This window comes from Aureobasidium melanogenum, assembly GCF_000721775.1.
Source record: "Aureobasidium melanogenum CBS 110374 unplaced genomic scaffold scaffold_23, whole genome shotgun sequence".
In the NCBI taxonomy this organism is placed as follows: domain Eukaryota; kingdom Fungi; phylum Ascomycota; class Dothideomycetes; order Dothideales; family Saccotheciaceae; genus Aureobasidium; species Aureobasidium melanogenum.
The window spans coordinates 78,906-99,955 of NW_024470075.1; the positions used below are offsets into that span (position 1 = coordinate 78,906).

A 21,050-nucleotide genomic window follows, 5' to 3' on the forward strand; every position below is an offset into this window, starting at 1 on the left:
GCTGCGCATGACGTGCAGCAGCTCTTTTCCCGGAGAAAAGCCGTCAGTATACCAGCAGCAGTCATCAGACATTCTGCCTGGACAGAGAATCCCATACCACACACATCTTCCAGACATGCCACCGAGACTACCACTCCGCAAGCCCCTCGAGGCTCTCTTCAAACGCAACAATGCCACCATCCTCACATCCCGCCGTACCCTCATCGCCGCGCCAAAACCAAACTCCGGGCCTCTGATGGAGCGCCGCGCCGACCGCGCCCTCCCCGACATGACTCCCAGCAAATCATGGATGATCACACTACCTCTATTCCTTACCGCCATGGCTGCCTCCACCCTCGCCATCTTCAACTACCAAAAGCAAAACTCGTCTGTTGTGACCAGCACAATGTACTCATTGCGAACAAATCCTTTGGCCAGAGAGATCCTGGGTGATGAGGTTTACTTTGCCAGCAAGATTCCTTACATCGGTGGAGAGATCAACCAACTGCATGGAAAGATTGATGTCGTGTATTGGGTCAAGGGAACAAGGCAACAAGCCAAGATGAGGTTCAAGAGTTTCAGGAAGACGAGGATGGGAATTGTAAGTTTTCCGGGTAAAGAAATGCTGAGGACTAAGTGCTGACAAAGAGATAACAGTTTGAGACTACCGAGTGGAGTCTGGAGTTGATGGATGGCACTGTGGTGGATCTGCTCAAGAACACTGATTCCGATCCTTTTGTCGCTACGCCTATGGAAGCTAAGGCTATCGCTGCCGAGGCGTAAATCGACCGCCTGAACCTTCTTGAAGGCCATCAAGAACCTCCTTGCGCCTAGAGCATGCCCCACATTATACTGCCTCTTCATCACCTCGTCCTGGGCACGACATTCCTTGAATTGAGAAAGAGAAGGCAATATACTTGACATGAAACGCACTGTAACATTAGATCTGGTCTCTGCATCACACGAGACCATACTGTACATATACCACACACCAAATCTAAGAAAGAGAAGAATTCTGCGAATACACCATTGCAACTTTTTGTCTACCTCGAAGCTTCTTCTATCTGGAAGATTATCCTCCTATATCTTGTGATAGGTGTAGCGCTCTGTCCCTTGACAGACAATATAACATGGTAGGTCTGACAGCCAGTCTGCGGACATGCAAGCGTCTCGTTCGGCATCTCCATCTGAACGGTTGAGCACGCCTGATTTAAGCAAGTAAAGTTGAGTTGAGGAATGTCTGCATTGGCGTTGTATTGGTTGCTGGCTGTGATGTCTTTGTAATGCATCCACTCGAACGTCAAAGTAGAGCTCGAGTTGCTGTCTGGGTCGATTGTGGCCGAGGCATCAAGAACAACACTCTGCTCCGGCTGAACAGTCAGGGGGTATGGTTCCGTGCCAGTCGTCCCGTTCAGTGTGATCTTGGGAGGATGCACGGCTGCACTGTAGTTTGAAGAAAGCGACCATTGCACTCGAGCACTCATCTCGTTTTGGTATGCGCTCCGCCATCTCCAGATGGTGGCATGGTTCGACACTAGAGTGTTTCCACTAATGCCTACCACACGGTCAATGGTATCGGCATAATGGTTCGAGGCACCTGAGATGTCGGATAAGATGTATCTACCGCCCCAGCCACCAAACTCGGGATGAGAAGGCACATTGAGACCGTTAGGGATGACTGACAGTAATGAGGGACTGTCGCCTTCCATAATGTACGCTCGATTGGGGTACTTTGCCCCCAGAGGACCAAGTTGAAAGTGGTTGCGGATATACGTGTCGTCAACGAGTGTCGTGTCTGGACCACCTGCGTCAAAAGCATATAGAATATCACCACTGATACCTGTCCACGTCGCAAGATTGTACATGTTGAAGCCGTGAATTGACGCAATATATGGGATTTGCGGAAAGTTCTTGCGAATCCATGGTCCTGCATTATCCTGATCAGAGATTGAATATACATGCAGTTTGCTGACAAAAATGTCGAGTTCTTCCTGTGTACTGGTACGGTTGACATGATCCAATGCTTCGGCAAGGACATTCGCACCTCCCCAAAGCAGAACATGCAGGGTTTCGTTCGAGTTGCCAGCAGCCGAGATGAGCAATTCTGCACCCAAAGACAAAGTCCCGTTCTTGAGTGCTGCGAGGCCATATACGGAGTGGCCTGCTTTCACCACAGAACGCAAGCTATCGGCACTTGGGAATGTGCTTTCGGTGTGAGTGTTGAGGTTGGTAGTGACGTTTTCATAGGCGGCGATAACATCTAAGATGTGTTCTGGGTAGGTGGTATCATTCAGCCAGTACGAAGTCGTTGTCGTGATTCCTTGAATTGACAGGATGTCTGAATGCAAGAGCAATCGGACCAATGACATTTGGTCATCAGGCTCATTGGAGATGTCTGTAGCGACGAAAATCCTAGGGTATGAGATAGAAGCACTTGAGTTGGATGTGTTCGAATCCAGAGGAGCGGAACGACAACCCAGACAGAGTAGCCATGCGAGACTGAGGTGGAGAAGACTGATCATCGTTGCAATTACTTGTATCAAGCAGTTCGAAGTGTAGCGGAGCCTACTACCTTATGTACTTCTCCATGCCCTCTCGGTAGTAGGTACTTACTTGGAGCCAGGGCACACCTGATCGAAGCTCGTCATTGCTCCAAGATCCCCGCAATTACTGCTTGCCCTAATGTACATCGGTCACAACAATGCGCTTGAATCTGCCCAAATCATCAAGGAGTGGAGGTGAATCTTGAAATGAAGGTGGAAGATCGCTGTGGATCGTATCCAACCCCGCAATGCTATCCCGAAGGCATCGGGTTTCGGTACAAATTTTTACCGAATAGGCAGTCACTCAGCGCTGCTGCTTGTCAAGTTCCGCTTCAAAGCTGACAACCTCAACAATCTGTAATGTCGACATCCATAGGACAACAAAGTGAACAGAGATGTTGTCCTGGGTTTTGAAACTTAGAACCTCTTCCTTGTGGACGAGTGGTTGGTGCCCGACAAGTCTTGAGCATGATAGGTGCTTTGATTGCTACAAGGTTCGATGAATGGCACCTCATTGGTACTTCAGTGAAAGGCTCAACCATCTGTTCAGTCACTAGATCAAAGGAAGGCTATTGGGCCCATCTGATATGTATTACTTCATGTTCTCATCGTGGTCCAGCCAATGACAACCATGTCGAGCCTCGCCCAACAAGCACTACACACCCGAACGCCGAGAATCTCTTGAATTCCAGCAAAGCTGCTTGATACTTCACACATCGTAGCAAAGGGACCAGGTATTATTGGTGATGAAGAAGTCAGAAAGGGAATGGGATAAGAATCTGGATTCATGGAAGACCTCTGGAAGGTTGTCGGGTACATGGACGATTCTGACAAGTTGCACCTGGGCCAGCGCGAGGACTTCATTACGACTTGCGAGCGCTTTGATAGAAACAGTCAGAGCGCTTGTATCTTCGAAGGATCTGAGAAGATTGTATCGTGCTTCAAGCGAGCCGCTGGCGAACTTGTAGGACGATTATGACGAAAATTATTACAGCCTTGACAAGTATGGGACTCGTAAAGAACGATCAGAGTGGCGGTGACCTGGATGAGCGATGAAATACCCTCTGCGCCGTCGAGAGAGATGTCTGTGCTCGCAAATGCATACCAGCACTGTGAGCTTTATACAACTGTTTCGCACCACGTGCTATGGATTGCCGCCGGAGACCATTATAGAAACACCCACCCAGCCCGTACTAATGACCATTTTGGATAGTATCGCCTTCCTGATTCTGTACAAGAAGCCGATAACCAAACTTCTCGTTCCCTGGTTCTTGTTTCACAGGCACAACACCAACCACTTTGTCTATATTGTTCTAGCAATTATCACCTTATCTTTAGGATCCGCTACGATTATGAATCATCCAGTATGGCAACACGATTTGTTTCTCCCGAGAAACACGATCAGGCACAAGACGCTCCAGCAACTTCGGAAAGTGCTTCAGGCTACCAACCCGGCCATCCTGGCTCCCATCCACCCGCAGAACATCAGCAAAACCAGTCTCATACTCATGCATCTGAATCTGGTAGAAGTCGCACCCGGCCTGGCCCTTCTCATCAACTCCCAGACGCTCAGCCAACGGATGATCGGCCACCTGGTCTCGCTTTTCCACCAGAGCCATCAAAGGATGTTCCTGTCACGCGTCAGGTTCTCGCTTCATACGCCCCTGAGGCTCCTGCCCATCAGCTATCAGCCTTCGTTCAGCCTGTTTCCCATCAACTCCGACATGACCTTTCCCATCCCTACGCAATACCTGGCCACCAATTTACCGATCATGCGTATTCAAACCCTCCGACAAACGTGTTTCCCGCGCTCCTTCCAAGCTTAATCTCCTGGATCGACCAAGATACAGTCCGCAATTACCTCACTATTGCCGCCGTTCATCACAGAGATATCCGCGACATGGTAGAAAGAGAGTACGAAAGGATTGTAGAGGAACACGAGGCTAGGAATAAAGAAGATGCCGACATCTTGTCCTTCGCTCAGGAGCGCATAAGGGTACAAAAGACTCTCGACCAGGAGTATGAAACCCTTCCAGATCCCATGAAATGGGAGATACTTGATCAGGCGCTCGACACGATCAATCGAAATATCATGGCCATTCCTCCCCTTGTGCGACCGGGAAGCAATTGGAAAACCAAGTTCAATGCTTTCCTCAACCTCGTCTGGATAGGCAGCGCGATAGTAGATGGTGACGGCATGCTCCCCGCTGTAATCAGATCTCATATGGTCGATGGTTCTGAACTCGTGAAGGCGCTTTATCATGTCTGTGCGATGATGAGTGAGGCGGAGGTCTCGAACGACGGTACTCATCTTCTGGAAAACTTGCTAGGGCTCGAAAGCATTCGAGGACATTGGTTTCAGGGTCTTGAAAGAATTGTGGACATGTTTCGGAAAATTATGCAGCAAGGCAGGGTGAGCTGAGGAGAACGAAGCAGTGTTAGAGCTCGTGATGACGAGGCTAATGAGCAATAAGTCTTAACCATTCAGCATAACTAATACAAGTTTTCAACACACCTTGTCAATATTGTGATCGTTGTCACTTGTTCAAAACTAACCATTGATCCTTTGTGATCAAACTACACGATCTCGACGCGTCGAAGGCATACGTCCATGAAAATGCGTCCGTAATCTTTGCTTGCTTGAGCCATCTGATATTCTTAACGTTGTCACTCTTTTTGGGTGATATCTAAAAATCAGCAGATTGAGAATGCAGCCACTCACCTTGTCTGAAAAGCCAAAAGGCATCTCGCATGAAGGTGTCGAACGTGATGACACGGATGAAAATCCTCAAGTGTCAAACAAAGCCGCAAGATTGGAGACAACCACAGATGGAACTAGCTCTACATCCACCACTCGAGTCAACGCAGATAACCAATGAGTGAGGTCTACTTAAAGACAACATCTCCCACCCTTGCAGAGGTCTGTCACTGAAGTATCAACAACACATCTGGGCACGCTGCATGCAACAGCAAAGCCACTCCAGATCGTAGCAGGACGCAAGAAGGAAGAGGAAGACAAAAGTGACGAAGATGAGATCGAAGAAGAACCAAGCGAGTCTGAAAAAGAACCTCTCGGCCTGTTTAGCAGAAAATACCGTGTTCGTCATATCCACATCTTCGAGGCTCGCAGCAAGATGCCATCACCTACGAGGCTTCAAGTAGGACCGAGTATCACCTGCGGAAAACCTCTGACCAAATCCAACCTGAAAGCTTGTACGAGATGAAGCTCAGTGCCATGTGCACGCTGCATGACATTGGTCTATTCGTAGTCGAAGAGAACGACTTTCTTGGATGCAAAGTGAGGAATTACATGGCATTCAGTTCCGTATTCGTCGACACCATGTAATCACCGTACAACAGCATAACTAAATCGGAACGAAGGAGAATCAGCCATGATTACTTGGAGGATCTTGAGCAACTAGACAAGAAACGAGGTGCTTGTTTCGAAGGGGTTGACAAGATTGTGGAGCTCTTCAGAAAGTCCAACCCTCGAAAACAGGATGAAGGCGCAAAATGGGTTGAGGTTGCGAGCATTGATTTGTCCGTCTAGTTGACATCCACCACTTGCCTTTTTCACGCCATTTCATCAAACGAAATTGTGAACAACGATAAAGACAACTAAGAGCTGACATTGGTGCCTCTGACAGCGTATGTCCAAATACGGCTAGGTACTCGAGTATCTTTTCATGTTTTGCCTATCGTTTCATGCCGTGACGGAAGGAGAGGCGAGAGTGACAGACTTCGGCACATAGCGATAATGCAAAAGTCCTTTGGGTGAGTCTTAGACGGCTATGAATCGCCATGTCCCTGGGTAAAGCATATGCCCCATAGAAGCGTGGTCGTTGGCTTGCTCATGAGTCACAAAACTGTCTGTTCCTCGAGTCCTCTGACGCTGGCTTTGTAATCTGACAGAGTACCATCATATGCAAGTTCGCTTCCGACCCCTGATGGGGAAGACATCGAGATTTGCCGGTCTGCAGCTTGCTTCCGAAGTGTGACTACGCAATATGAGAAAGCAGGCATTATTTTGACCAATCGTGATCATTATTTCAACGATCCTTCCCAGATCCTGTCATACCGCTGTGCTGGAGAGAGCCTTGCTTCTGCCGACCGAGGACGATCCCTCTTCCCAGCCATTTTATATCTCCAACGTCACATTTACGTCGCCCTGTCCAAATTCATCTCCCGCGACATCCAATTTCAGCCCGAATGGAGAAAGAAGCACATCCAACTTCCGAGCTGACCATGGTCATGCTTGGCATTATTGAGACCTTCTTTCACTGTTGCGTAAGATGCTGTTGGCAACACGCTCGTGAAAACTGACCCGCACTGAACCGAAAGCCGTTGCCTTCCGAGAAGAAGGGTCAGGAGGCGGCCACGTGAGCGAGTGAACGCCATTGACAGCCGTACTCCAACGGTCCGACAGCAACCAGAAGTTAGAACAGCTCTGACTCCCGCACCTCTGCGTGAAATAATTCTAGATCTGTCCCTTCTGCCCTTTTCTTGTTTGCCGCTTTGGACTATGAGTTGTCTATTGTTTCTAACCTTCACGAGTCAATTTCATGCTTTTTGGTCTGGTAGCATGTAGGCCTTAGCCCGCTGTCACGGATGTCAGAGCGATGCATGCGAAGAGTCGCTAGCTCTAGTGTTTGTTTTCAGCATTCATCGAACCCACAAACAGAAAGATGCTCCCAGATCTTCGAAAAAGAGGCGTTCTAGGTCACCACAGCTCTGGTAGAGGCGTCTCGGCTTCTGTACGGCAGATGGGAATGTTGCAACTCGATGATCCGGCTTGAGGTTTGAGGATAGAGATTCCGTCACAGCTTCGCTAATTGTATCAACTTGACACATCGAGATGTCTCCGTTATCTTTTGAGATGATGACCGGTGGTGAAAGGCGCCAATCAACACGATTCTCAAAGGGGTAACGACAATGTGTGGTTAAGACGTTTGGGAATCTGGGCTCCTTCTTGGAGTCTATCAAAGAATCGAGCCAAGTCAGACATCTTTTGTTGCTTATCAATCTTAGGAAGCTCTGAATCGTACAACGCGGGTACCGAAATACTGATGCGCTGAGTTCTGTAGCACTCGCGAGTGGCCATGACTTTGAAGTTTCAAACCTTCACGTTGCAGTCGCGGCGCGGTCGTCTTCAGCATGGTGTTGCACACTAGGATCGAAGCTCTAACATGCCCCGATACCTTGGTTGGTGGTGGAGTGTGTGCTCGCGTTATACCTCCAAAAGAAGGGTAGTACACAGTTGTCGTCCCACAACCATGTGGATGGTACCGAGATGAGTGTGGAATCCCACGGCAAGCCTCTCCGAAGAGCTAGCGGTCATCGCGAAAGACGACTCAGCAAAGCTTTGAATCGAAGATTTGACCGTGTACGGAGAAGCGTTTCTATACGTGGCGCCGCTTAAGAGCCGCCGTGTCTTTTATTACAGGCTACACCTTCCATATAAAAGAAGTTGTTCTTAGATGATTCTGGCAGATATTGGGATCTCGTCCATCCTGGCCAAGCATCCGTAGAATTCATTGAAGTCTCATCATCTCGATCGTTGAAGCTAGCACCGGATGCACATACGAGTAGCTACCAGTCCATCGGGTTTTGCGACTCCCAATCACGTTGTTGTTGGGCGAGAGGCGCGCCGCGCGCAAGCCGAAGAGGGATTCAAGGAAGACGTGGTCAAGTCTGGGAAGAGTTGCGGACATGAAGAGCCGCCGGGAAATTTCTGCAGGCTACTGCAGGGACTCGTTTTGACAGGTCGCAGGCTCGCAGCAGAACCAACCAACCCAATAGCAAAATTGTTATTGCGTGCAAGGTAGCCGTGTGGCTATGCTTCGTTGTACTGTCCAGGAACACTTGCATTGGGGTGCGAACAAGCTTGCAGCTCGTGGGCTGCCTGGGCAGTTTTGGGGGATTTTTGACTTCGGGGATGATGAGCCGGCGCTAGAAGCGGCTAGCCTGCAGCTGACTTCATGGCTAAACAACAACAACATCCTGCGTCAAAGCCGTGCAAGAATTTGGTCCTCGCGTGAAGGAAATTGACATGTAGCGCATGGGACACGCGAGCTGCGAGAAGAAGCAGCAATAACAAGTGACAAGCGAACATGTCGACTCGACCAGCGCCAGTGGCGCGCAAGTCGACAAAATCTGAGTACATCGAGACGGTAAGTGCGAGCTGCTTTCCTACCAGAAACCCATCGCCTGTGGACAAACGCGCTTTCCTCTATGAGGGGGATATTCTCTTTTTGCAGCCAGTGTCAGAAGAGCAATCTGTGGTAGAAATTAGCTAAACTCAGCAATCAGGATACCGGAAACAAGATCTCTCGCAAGGCGAAAATTGAAGGCAAGCCGAATATCATGCTGGGCGGCAGGACCGTCATCATGGCAGATGTCTACATGCGAGGTGACTTGCATCGCTTTTCCAGCTCTGGTGATGGTGGAGCAGCACAGCCTACCACAGCCATTAGCATTGGAAGGTAATTTCTCCTGTTGCAACCACTTTGAATGCATCGCATTTGCTGACAGCAAGTCAGATACACGGTAGTTGCTACGGGCTGTACTCTGAGACCACCGTCAAGGATCAGCCGCGGCCAGATGGCATACTATCCTATGCGCATAGGCGACAATGTCTTTATTGGTAAGCATACGCCTGGCCCATCATCGAAATAGCACACGTTAACACAATCAAGGTCCCAACTGCCATATCTCGGCAATTGCGATCAGTTCACATGTTTACATTGGCGCCAACGCTGTGCTCAGTCCCTTCTGTATCATCAAAGACAACTGCAAAATTCTGCCTAATACTGTGATACCTCCCAATATGGTGGTTCCGGTGGGTAGTATCGTTGGCGGTAAGCCCGGCAAAATTATCGGCGAGGTTGGCGAGGGATGGGGTGTAGGTGCCGGTGCTTCCGGCGAAAGCTGGGTGGAGGGAGGTGAACTTCGCGATCTGGTCAGAAGCATCAGATGAGATAACAATGATCAATTTGACCTTTGAGCTTATTGATCTGATACCAAATCTGAATAGTTACAAGATGTGTCTGGCTAATTTCGTGCGAAATGTTCTGAAATGCTCTCCATATCTGAATATCGAAGGAATGTTTCCATATGTGCTCAAAACCATTTCTTCAGTGTTGCAACCAACCTGCCTGATCAAGAATGAACAAGCCCAGTGCTCAAAAATCGCAGATCGTAATTCATCAAGTCAGTTCCACTGCCATGGCTTTCTCAAGATCGTACCTCGTCAAGTCATTTCTGAGGGACTCCAGTGTCGCGGGATGTCATGGCGTCCTCAAACGCCCCGCTTTCAAGCTTCGTCCAAGTCGCCGGCCTGGAGGGTAGCGATGCAGATTGGATTGTCAATGCCGTAGCCGCGGAGCAGGAATCCCAAGCCGGATGACTGAAGATCGCCAGCTTCTCCATGACGACCGATGAGCATGCAACATCTGGCTGCTCCAAAGCAGCTAGAAAAACGTTAGCCCACGAAGAACTCGATAGTTTGCTCGGGACTGACTCCGCGAGGGTGTAAAAGGAAGACTTGGGATAGGGTGAATGGAAGAGATCGGCGGTGCAAGTAAGAGAATATCAATAGATGTAACACAAGTAGGGGTTATTGGGACTTCTGACTTACACATCAGCTAGATCTGGACCAAGCAAGCCTTCATCGCTCATGAGGGTAGCCTGGTCGAGCAGATCTCCAACGGCCTGTTCGATTTGGGCGACCGACAGGCTTGTATCGCCTTCCAGCATCTGTGTCTTGACTCCTTCAAGCTTGGTCATCAACGTCTTGATCTCCCGGCGGCGAGATTCATCACGGCCGTCGGCGCAAGCAATGCAGGTGCAGGTAAATCCCCACATACTCAGCTGAGCACGTCGTTCGGAGCGCAACTTGCCCGCACCGTTGATGTAGGCAGTGCAGAGCTCATCTCCAGCGGTAATTGGCTTGAGAGCCTGCACAGTCATGCATCCGGATGTGCTGTTGTAGGCAGTGTAGACATTCGGAACGCATGAGTGGTTGAGGCGGGACGTAGTCAATCCAACGCCAGCAGAGTCGAGAGTGATACCATCGTCGAGCATGTATGAGTTGGTACGCCAGATATTGACAACACGGGCGGCAAGCGATTCTGACATCTCGCACTCATCTGAATCGTGGTCTGGCTGATTGTCATCAGCCGTGCCATTTACACCGCTTCTCGTACCCGAGTCAGTGACTGTCCTTCGAAGAGCTTCTTCTAGGTCTTTGACGCTCCAGATTCGGTTGTCAAGTGTAGCCTGTTGAGCTGGTGTGACGGTTGTCGTGGCTCCAGACTCTGACAGCTCGAGCTTATCCGACCCTTTCAGGCTTTGATCGCCGCTGCTACTGGCCGGATTGGGAGACTTGCAGCCATTCTCAATATCGAAGCTGCTGGGAGGAGGCTGCGCGTCAGAGGCACAACTGCAACGATCAACTTGCTCAGCTGAGAGTTCATTCTGCACAACTGGATAGCCGGAATCTGCCACGACGACTGGCGAACCTGTAGCACCATCTTCAGCCGCCGACGTTTCGACGTCCTCAGCTTGTGCCTTCTCGGTGCACGTGGTATAGGAGCTCAATTTCAAGTAGGCTGCGCGCTGCTCCGAGCGTAGTTGCATGAAGCTCTCGACGATAGCTGCATTCAGAGTGTCTTGTTTGGGAAGGATGAACAGTGGAGATTCCTCAATAAGGCGTTCTCCTGGTTCGATATCGCGCGTTGCGAACAGGCCAAAGCCTTTGGCTCCGGCGTTGCGAGTTTCGAACGCAGCAATATTGAGAGCTTCACCATCATCACTGTTCATGTCGTTCTCCAGACATTCGCGCTCTTGCCGACATTGTCTCTTGAGCTGTTCCTTCTTGCCGGCACGACGTTTCTTTTTCTTCTCGATCTTCACGTCGCTCACTGGTGAGGGAAGCATAACGATGGATTGGTAGATATCGGTGTGAACACTGGAAGTAGAAGTCATACTTGTTGAAGTAGTGTATATGTGATGGTTGATGGGGTTGTGAAAACGAAAGAAGCGCCTGGCCTTTGTTGAATGCGACAAGGGCTGTTTGCTTGTGTAACCGCAAACGCAGATGCAATACTTGAACTTTGAGTGAACTTTGGTAAAAGAATACTTCCCCTATCAGAGAAGTCAGTTCTTTGTGAGAGTCTAAAAAGTTAGTCTTCTATCCATGGAGAGTCTGCAGCAGATGTAAACCTGGCGAACAAACTTGATTTGACCACGCTATTTAGAATGATCAGATACAACGAACTGCCCATCCCTCATCTGTAGCCGCCTGGAATGAAGTACTTGTAGTGCAAGAAATTGATTGTAGGGTCTCTGGTCTGTTGTTAATCAGGTTCGGAGCAGAAATGGTCACTTAATTCCCCGATAACCGTGAGAACAGGGTCGTCAGAGCAACATCAACCGGACACAGATGGGGTCTTCTCCCAATCAGTGAAACTAAGTGCATATGAAATGAGCATACCAGGAAGCCCTTCATTTGGACTCTAGTTGCATAGCCCTGCGATGGTCGTAAGTTGTTGACAAAGCATCCTGAACTCGTGGCGTTCGCGGATCCTCTTAGATAAGTCGTTCGCGAGTCGTAATCTGCATATAAAGCCCGTGATCTGACTGAAACCAGTAGCTTCGCAGGAGGTTCATTATTGTTAACTCGGCTGAACTGATCGGCAACATATGTCGAGCGGCTGTCTGGATCCTTCTATCGTTTAATGAGCTGGTCACTGTGGTTCATGATTCAGAACTGGTTGATCTTGGACGCCTGTCGGTAAAGCTTCGATCATGTCCAAGATACTTAACCAGGTCCTGTACACAATAGTCAAAGCACGAATGGATCTCAGATTGATCAAGATGTGCAATATATCTTTGATCTCGTTCCGCACAGAGCAAGTGTACCATAGCCTTGTTCCAAGCTTCATCGCGTCGTGTCAGAAAACACGATGATAGCCAGGGACCAGGGACCGAATAGAGAAAACCAATATGCAGGAGCGCACAGATGGTCTTTGCTCGAAGAAGCTCGTAATATCATCAGATCTCACCGCCGCGCAAGCAGCTCTCTAGTAGTGACTGGTGACTAGTCAGTCAGTCACTTGAGAAAACCATGACTTAGTGGTATTGCCGCTGGACAGCTCGCCTGACATACGATTATAGCCATAGCAATTGCATCATGTGTCGCTCCATGCTCAAGCTGGTACGCAAAATCTGCAGGTGCCGTGAGAGAATCACGGAAGTGCGTTGTCGGGGTTCAAATGGACCCTCAGCCTGTCAGCATATGCAGGCACTCGAGCTACACCGATGGTGGCTTGATTATGTCCCACGTATCAACGGCCAAGAAGTAGATCAGATCTAGCGCATAGAATTTGTGTCACCGGACAACGTTCCCTTCCATGAGATTGACGTTCCATCAAGGGGTTTTCCTTGAGCGGCTCCCCGCAAGTCAAGGACCCCTTCCCATCTTGTCCGCGAAGCAGTCTTAAGTTTTCCGCATGCCAAAAAAGCAAGATCAGCTTTCTTTGATTGCTAGTCATCGCAGCGTTGGTCCAAACACAAGCTGAATACTCTCGAGAGTTGTTCTCATGATGCCGCCGGCTGTTCTCAAACGATATGGTGGTGCTGGTCTCGGAAGCTAAAGTGGCGGCCGCACGCACGCAGTTCGGACCAGGACACAACGTTCGGGCGAAGCCGCTTCCGCTGTGCGTGAAACGGTTCTCGATCTTGAGGAGCGTATGATCTGTCTAAAGATCGCGCCCAGATATGAGACCGTCGTTATGCTAACCAGATCTGACATAAACAAAAATTTCCGACTGGCTGAAGGCTGAAAGAAGAGAACTAGCTAGGCCTGCTTCGGCATGTGGTAACGACGATCTTGATGAGAACCCGTCGAAGCCGTGGTTGCTATCTTGTCTCTGATCATCCAGAACTTGACAGGACAGACCCCATCGCAGACGTCATGAGTAACGACAAGTATCCTCAGGGAAACACCGCAATGTCCCAGTGAGACAGTTACATTCACTAACAGCCAACTGTCGTGAGTCAATATATCCACATTCGCTTGCTGAAGCAAAGCGAGAGTAACCTCACAAGTACATTATTTCGTGAAGTTTTGATGTTCCCTGGGCAAACGGCCGCAGCTCGTATATCTGAGTTCGATACCAAGATATAGCGTACGATCGGAGCGAGGAAAACAGATAGGATCTCAGGCACGACTTGAGTGGCATTGGTAATCGGGCGGCGAATCTGCACGTGGGTTTACAGAGATTGATTCAAGAAGATCCCTTCCTAGAGAGACTTGAGAAGTTGATGAATCACCGATGCATCGTGAACTCCACAGTCTCGATGCTATCGAGATTAAAGGCATACGCAGCGACAGCTCAATCTGCCATGGCTTTTTGAGATTGCTTTGTTGTCTATTTTGATCAATCGTGATTTTGCACTGCACAAACTTCAATGAGCGGGATTCGATGGCCTGAACCCGCTCAAGATGGCGCAGAGCCAGGGTCCACGCACTGATGCAAGCAGCGAGTCGGGCAAGCCACAAAAAGCAGAGCGAGGCGAAAGTAAGCGACCGAAGCTCCTGACACGTGCGGCGCCTCTTCTCAAAACAGTTTGACATGCCCTCTCGAAGCCGAGGATCTACCTGCTATCCCCGCCTTGCCAGTTGTTAGATTGTCTTTGCGACGGTCGCGGCGTCGCTTGAGTTAGCCATCCGAGCTTGTGGTCCGGTAAGCAGACTTAAAGAGACTAGTAAATAGGGAGCTGCAGCGACGCGCAGCTGGGCTCAAAGCACGGAGCGTATCTGAGACAGATGAAGTTCTGTGGGATTCAATGAGTGGCCTTCCTGAGGCTGTGGTGACGTTGACCGCACCGACGGACGGGCATGCAATATATCATCAGCCCTTGTAGTGCTAGCGTGCTGCATGAGCGGACAACAAGGTGAGGCTTCGTCGAAATAGTGGGCTTGGCTTGCGAGCCGGGGCGCGCTGCAGAGGCACAAAGCTGAGTATGGCGGATGCGAGGCTCTGATTCGCCGAGTCGTGATGGAGGGGGATCTGGCAGCAGATGCAGACTGAGATTGGAACTCGATTCCAAACCAGAGATTCGATCTACTCCACGGCCCACGGGACTTGTCGCGAGATGGTCCGAGTCACGGCCGCTAGCCGAAGCGGGCGTGAGAGCATCACGATCTAGGACAGCCAAAGTTTAGGGCCTGCAGCCGCTGCACGCACGTACGCAGCGAGTCCGGGCATTGGCTGTCCTGCTCAGCAGAGGCAACCAACTGCGAGGCTTGGACTTGTCGCCGTCGTGCCATGTTGGTGGGCGAGAGACGGTACATATCGCAGACTTGCAGGCCGACTGGCTGATAGCCAAGTCTGACGATGCAGGCGGCACACCAGATCACGCATCTAAGCAAGGACGATAGGGTTTGAGATCTGTTCGTTAGAGGAACGTGATGTGCATGTTGTGTGGCAGGAAGCGAACGGAAGCACGCAGCGCAGCGTCTGCAACCGCAAGCTCAACGGCATGGACCATTGGCATGTCATGGCAATCCAAATGTCTCGCTCTGGTGGTGGAAGGTTGTGCGTTATTCCAATGGAACAGCAGGCCCACCAGTCGTAGCGGCAAAACCCTGACAAGCAGGAAGACACGAGAGCGGATGTGCCAGTAGCGGTGGTGGCGGCCATCCCTGTCACTTTACGCCTATGTGATCGTCGCAGACCGTGCACGCCCGTCAAGTGGTGCTAACTCAACTCAACTCGATGCTCCGTCGCTCGCATGAGGGTCAGGCACGTCTCTTAAGGCTCTTTTCTGCTCAGGCTCCTTCCTCTGCCCACAACCTAGACTTCCTGCCGCAAATCTCTACCTCCATCCCTCGACCTCTCTCTTCGCGCCCTCGACACCTGCTCTTCGCTCTTGCCACACCGCGCCTGCCATCCATCTTTTCCGACGTGACTTGGTAGCCACTGCCAAACCCGATTCTTGCCCCACGCGATTCTCGCTGCTCGCATGGAATTGGTCCCGTCGTCATCCGTCCTCAATTATTAGACACTCTTTCACCACGCCGATCAAAGGAATGAAAATTGCCATCTGAAGCATTCATCGACACGTTTCCGACCGGTCTGCAAATTTACTCGCCATCACCTCATACAACCATGGATTCCGGCGACAGACAAAGGCAAGACTGGGCTCTCCGGCAACCGAGTCCCGTCGAGTGTCTGGCTAACAAGCAATTCAGACCTGCGCTACCGCCCATCAAAATGCTCGACATTGAGAAAATAAAGCGGGAAGAAGCCGAGTATCAGGCTCGTGGCACAAACATGTCAATGGCGCCTTCTGCTACGAACAGCCCGACCATCGCCTACCCTTCTGGTCCTCCGCCACCTTACAGTCGTCCTTCCTATCCTGATGCTCGCCTACCCACAGAAACCCGTCGTTCCTCGAATGAAGACCCCTCGAACCAGGCCAACAAGCAATCCTTGCCATCAATTCATGAGGCCCTCGGCGTAGAGCAGCCAGCTCCCTACCCTCCCACCAGCCAGAGACCTTACTCGTCTGCTCCTCAGCCCCCATACCACGCTCCTGTCACAGGGCCTTCGCCTGCTTCGCCTCTCCCTGCCAGAAGGTCTTTCGCCGCAATGGAGCCTCCACCACCACCGCAACCCGCCGTCTTTACCCATGGACCCCGGAGCCCTTATGTCCAACCCCACCAGGAGATCAGTCCTCGTCAGGTTCCCGAGCATCAAGATCGCCAACGATCGGTGTATTCATCGCAGCCAATTGCATCACACGCCGGCCAATCTCCCTTGGCTCACCAATCGCAATATCCGCGTTCATATCCTGTCACTGCTTCTCATGAAAGGACTGCATCCCATCACCTTAGTATGCCTCCTGTTGCTCCTCCTCCTCCGTCAGCACCTCAGCATGCTCTTCCTTACGGCTACGCTCCTGCTCCAGCTCCAGCTTCAGCTCCTGCCCCGGTCCCACCTCCAGCACCTTATGCATCTCATTACACCTATCCTTCATCGGCGCCGCACTCCGCAGCACCCACTTCATCTGTTTATCAACCATCAATCACCCAACCTGCTCCACCTCAAAATGGTGAACCCGGCAGAGCTGCGTTCGGCGATTCCGTGAAACGTCATCTGGACATGTGGGACTTTGGAGAAGCCCTGAACGAGGTTCGTTTGCCCCGCAAAAAGTTGCATCTACGCGTCACTGACAAACCGCCAGATTGCCGAGTCTAGTAGCTACATGCTGGACTTCAGTAGACAATGTGGTGCTCGCCTGCACCAATCTCAGAGATCAGACCCCGCTCCAGGCAATCTACCTCAACTACAAGAGATAGACCACCTTATGGAGAAATCTCGTCGTCAACTTGATTGTTATGCCAAGATGAGAGAATTTATAATTGCACAGCAGACAGCTTATTTCCAGCAAGCCCAAGAACAGCAGTCAAGAGCACAAGAGGGCATCAAGCGTGACTCTGTCCATCAGAACGAAGAGGCAAAAATTGGTGGATTTGCTGGTGCCGAGGCTAAGAAACGCAGAGGTGTAAGTTTATGTTGTTTTCATGATTGACAGAACCACAACTAATTTGCCATCCAGCGCGCTGCTCCACCTGGCAGATGTCACAGCTGTAACAGAGCTGAGACTCCAGAATGGCGAAGAGGTCCGGACGGCGCTCGCACCTTGTGCAATGCATGCGGACTTCATTATGCCAAGCTTACAAGGAAAGCTGGAAAGAACGCGGCCGCCATCTCCAGCTCCAATCTTCGCCCTAAAGCCTCTGAGGATTCGCAAAACTGAGAGCTGCAGATTACAACACCTGGCGACGGTTTTGGAGCTATGTTCTCGACACATGTGTTGCATGTGTTGTCGCTTCTGCCACGGGTTTGTTTATTGATCGATTGTTATTCTTCACACCAAAAAAGCGAAAAATGTGCGGGCGTCACATGCGTGGGGCCTTATTAGAGGCCATTCTCCGGTATAAACTCCTGGCCGGATAGTGCATCAACAAGTTTTTGCAAGAGGTTTTTAGACCTCTCGATTGCATATTTCGTATACGACGGATCACGGGACACGCATACGGTGGCTTTTAGGCCATCCTCACGACACTAGCATCGGGACCACGGAGTTTTAGGATGTGTCTGTTGGGATAGGAGTTGTGATTTTTTATTGGCATTTTGATTTGCGACATGGCTTAATCGGCCATGTCAGTGGCTACAAGAGCACGGAGCTATTAGGCTCTCAGGTGTTTGGCTACCAGGCTGTCGGGGTTAGACAGTTGGTAATGGGGAAGTCTTGTTTATTTTGTTTCGAACTGTTAGATATTCGGGTAGTGGGGTGTTGTTGGCGATCGCCATATGGCACATGAATACCAATCATGTGTTTGTACCTGCTCGTTGCATGTCAGCGTGATTTGTTGGTAACTCGGAGTTGGTTGCCTGGTTGCAGGCATGTCAGGCAATGTGTTCTTAGAGTCAATGGCACGAAGAACAAGTATAAAGACAGGAGCGATGCTTCACGGCAGACGAGATGGACGTGTCAGACATGTAGTGAGAGTTGTCGGCAGGTAGATGCAAGAGGTGGCTGTGGTGCAGGAGCGAGGCGGACGGCGGCGTCTGACAAGTGTAAAGTCGCGCCTGCCTCAAGCTTCAGAGCTGCCTTTTGATGGATCTTCCGAGTGCAGCAGCGGTCGCAGCTTAGCCAAGATGCTGAGTAAAAAAAGTGTCGCGGTCGTGTATAAGATGAACTGATTAGGCAAGATGCCCCGCGATCGGGAGCGGCCGTGAGGTTCTTGCCAATGGCGTGCTTTTGACTGCCGTCACAGCGAGCGTCTGGGCGTGGAGCATTTGTAATGCCCATTTCACATTCACTGCTATAGACTGCATAGCTATTGTTTTCCTTCCTGTCCCTACCCGCTATCAATTTCTCGCCAACCTACCACCACAGTTCCTGCACCGCTATGTGGTAACCGCCCGAACCACTGCCTATCGCGGCCCATCATCGTCTCTACCATCCGACACAAATCTTGTAGCCCGCTTGCAGCTACCCTCGTTTCAGCACCACCCATCGTGGAAGCCAATTGAAGACGTCGTACCACGTAGTACAAACCACAAGACATGGGACTATTGTATGAGACATGACGATCCTCGATTTACCACACTCGCACCCACTAATCGCTCCTCCGTACAGAGCCCTGGGAACGCCGCTTGCCTGGCCCGAAGCGAAGCAGGTCGCCGGACAGGTCCGAGAATGGGGCATCGAGGTACGTGTACCCACTCGGATCCACGCATCTGAGATGAGCACAAGAGCTGAGAATACTGGTTAGCAACTATTGGCCATTTGGAGACGAGCAAAAGGCAAGGAGCGTGATGCTCTTCTCTGGGGAGACGAAATCGAGTATCTTGTCGTGACATATGATGACGACAAGCGTCAGGTCCGACTCTCGCTACGCCAGGCAGATATTCTCGAGGCTTTGGCTAGCGATGAGAAGCTCCTCGCTCAGGGCGGTGGTGTAGACGAGATCCAGCGTGGCCATGCCAGGTACGCTCTTGTTTTGTACCAACCAGAAGAGGCATATCTTTACTGATGCGTGTCAGGTCTGGCAAGACAGCTCCCGTGTTCCACCCCGAGTTCGGTCGTTTCATGCTCGAGGCGACTCCTGGACGGCCATGGGGAATCGACCTCAAAGATTTGCTTGACGTCGAGTCAGACATGAAGTGGAGGTAAGTCTGCTCTCAAACTCAAATCCGCAGAGCAATGGCGCTGACCAGCTTTCTAGGCGCAAAATCGCAAAGGAGCACATGGAACCAAGCGAGTTTCCTATTACTCTGACCACCTTCCCACGATTGGGTGCCAAAGAGCGATCCATCACCCCCGAGTACCCCCTGAACGGCGACAAGCTAAGATCCCAGTTCCTCCCCGACGAGATTGCGAACCCTCATATTCGATTCCCAACTCTGGCCGCCAACATCCGCGCTCGTAGAGGCCGCAAGGTCGAAATCAACGTACCTGTGTACAAGGACGAAAAGACTACATGGCCCTTCAACGATCCCAGTGTTGATTTCGATCTCCACACTTGGCCTGAGGATGACGACGTTCGTAATGGAGCTGCCAAGGAGAATCACATCTACATGGACGCAATGGCCTTCGGCATGGGAAGCTGTTGTCTGCAGATTACTTTCCAGGCAAAGAACATTGACGAGGGCCGCAAGATGTACGACCAACTTAGCCCTATTGGTCCAATCCTGCTCGCTTTGACTGCCGCCACACCTATCTACAAGGGCTTCTTGGCCGACACCGATGTCAGATGGAACCAGATCAGCAGATCAGTCGACGACAGGACTCCAGAAGAGCTCGGCGAGAAGGTTCGTTACTCGCTGCCTCGTACACAGACCCAGACTGACAGATCGCAGCCATTGAAAGAGTCGAGATGGCAGATTCCCAAGTCTCGATACGCTTCTAACTCCACATATATCGCTCAAGATCCTCGCCTGCGCAAGGAGTATTTCGATCCTAACCTTGTAGTTGATCCCGAAATGAAGCAGAAGCTCATGGATGGTGGCATGGACGATCTGTTGGCCACTCACTTTGCTCATCTATTCATCCGCGATCCAATTGTTGTTTTCAACGAGGACCTGAAGGAGCTAGATTTGAACAAGGTCGACCACTTTGAGAACTTGCAATCCACAAACTGGCAACACATGCGCTTCAAGCCTCCACCGCCAGGCAACGACATTGGCTGGCGGGTCGAAGTTAGACCCATGGAGATTCAGATCACCGACTTTGAGAATGCCGCCTTCTCCGTCTTTGTTGTCCTCATCACCCGCGCAATTCTCAGTTTCGACCTCAACTTCTACATCCCCATCCAAAAGACGACTGAGAATATGGAGACGGCGCACCTTCGTAACGCAGTCACGGAACAGAAGTTCTGGTTCCGCAAGAACCCATTCCCAGCGACCAGACAACCGAGATCAGGCACTTCGACACCGACACAATTCTCGCGTCCCCCTAGCCCTGCTTCGCGTGTCGAGGACGAATACGAACTCATGACTGTCGATGAAATCATGAACGGCAAGGCTGACGGCTTCCCTGGTTTGATTCCTCTGGTTGAACGTTATCTGTCCAGCATCAACGTTGATGTCGAGATCCGCTGCGAAATGGCTAGGTATTTGAAGCTTATTCGTCAACGTGCGACCGGCGAGCTTTGGACTGCCGCCAAATGGATCAGACACTTTGTTGCCGAGCACAAGGAGTACAACAAGGACAGTGTGGTTGGCGAGGGCATCACTTTTGATCTTGTCAAGGCTGTTGAGCAGATGACTGTCAATGAAGGCAAAGATGGTTTGGGCGTTGAGATGTTGGGTCAGAGGAAGTGAAAAGGTGGGAGCGGAAAAGTTCGTGTTTATACTGACTGACAGGGGAAAGACCAATATATCCCTTGGATTACCCTACTTTTGCAAGCCATATCAGCCTCATACGGGCGGCGCGCCATCGAAATAC

The 21,050-nt window shown here is 50.7% G+C and overlaps 7 protein-coding genes across 7 annotated transcripts; 5 read left to right on the forward strand and 2 right to left on the reverse strand.

The window, feature by feature from the left end:
- Window positions 1-115: 115 nt before the first annotated feature.
- On the forward strand, window positions 116-762 carry M437DRAFT_55913 (DUF1783-domain-containing protein; the record flags this gene model as incomplete). The annotated part of the gene is made up of 2 exons (XM_041022964.1): window positions 116-580; window positions 637-762. 2 exons carry the CDS (start codon window positions 116-118, stop codon window positions 760-762), a joined length of 591 nt encoding a protein of 196 aa, XP_040876756.1.
- A 284-nt stretch (window positions 763-1,046) lies between these two features.
- Window positions 1,047-2,396, reverse strand: M437DRAFT_13666 (DUF1593-domain-containing protein; the record flags this gene model as incomplete). Its single annotated transcript, XM_041018721.1, has 1 exon — window positions 1,047-2,396. A coding segment is annotated over one exon (1,350 nt), but the record flags the coding sequence as incomplete, so codon positions are not given.
- A 1,492-nt stretch (window positions 2,397-3,888) lies between these two features.
- On the forward strand, window positions 3,889-4,944 carry M437DRAFT_56202 (uncharacterized protein; the record flags this gene model as incomplete). The annotated part of the gene is made up of 1 exon (XM_041023005.1): window positions 3,889-4,944. One exon carries the CDS (start codon window positions 3,889-3,891, stop codon window positions 4,942-4,944), a length of 1,056 nt encoding a protein of 351 aa, XP_040876758.1.
- Window positions 4,945-8,632: 3,688 nt separating this feature from the next.
- M437DRAFT_77847 (trimeric LpxA-like protein) lies at window positions 8,633-9,498 on the forward strand (the record flags this gene model as incomplete). The annotated part of the gene is made up of 4 exons (XM_041026889.1): window positions 8,633-8,692; window positions 8,832-9,004; window positions 9,062-9,165; window positions 9,218-9,498. 4 exons carry the CDS (start codon window positions 8,633-8,635, stop codon window positions 9,496-9,498), a joined length of 618 nt encoding a protein of 205 aa, XP_040876759.1.
- Window positions 9,499-10,154: 656 nt separating this feature from the next.
- M437DRAFT_55816 (SET domain-containing protein) lies at window positions 10,155-11,342 on the reverse strand (the record flags this gene model as incomplete). Its single annotated transcript, XM_041022937.1, has 2 exons — window positions 10,155-10,743; window positions 11,104-11,342. 2 exons carry the CDS (start codon window positions 11,340-11,342, stop codon window positions 10,155-10,157), a joined length of 828 nt encoding a protein of 275 aa, XP_040876760.1.
- Window positions 11,343-15,802: 4,460 nt separating this feature from the next.
- M437DRAFT_55951 (uncharacterized protein) lies at window positions 15,803-17,351 on the forward strand (the record flags this gene model as incomplete). The annotated part of the gene is made up of 3 exons (XM_041022967.1): window positions 15,803-16,723; window positions 16,776-17,096; window positions 17,151-17,351. 3 exons carry the CDS (start codon window positions 15,803-15,805, stop codon window positions 17,349-17,351), a joined length of 1,443 nt encoding a protein of 480 aa, XP_040876761.1.
- A 1,316-nt stretch (window positions 17,352-18,667) lies between these two features.
- Window positions 18,668-20,926, forward strand: M437DRAFT_77849 (GCS-domain-containing protein; the record flags this gene model as incomplete). Its single annotated transcript, XM_041026890.1, has 6 exons — window positions 18,668-18,678; window positions 18,741-18,813; window positions 18,877-19,091; window positions 19,148-19,273; window positions 19,330-19,915; window positions 19,964-20,926. 6 exons carry the CDS (start codon window positions 18,668-18,670, stop codon window positions 20,924-20,926), a joined length of 1,974 nt encoding a protein of 657 aa, XP_040876762.1.
- Window positions 20,927-21,050: the final 124 nt, after the last annotated feature.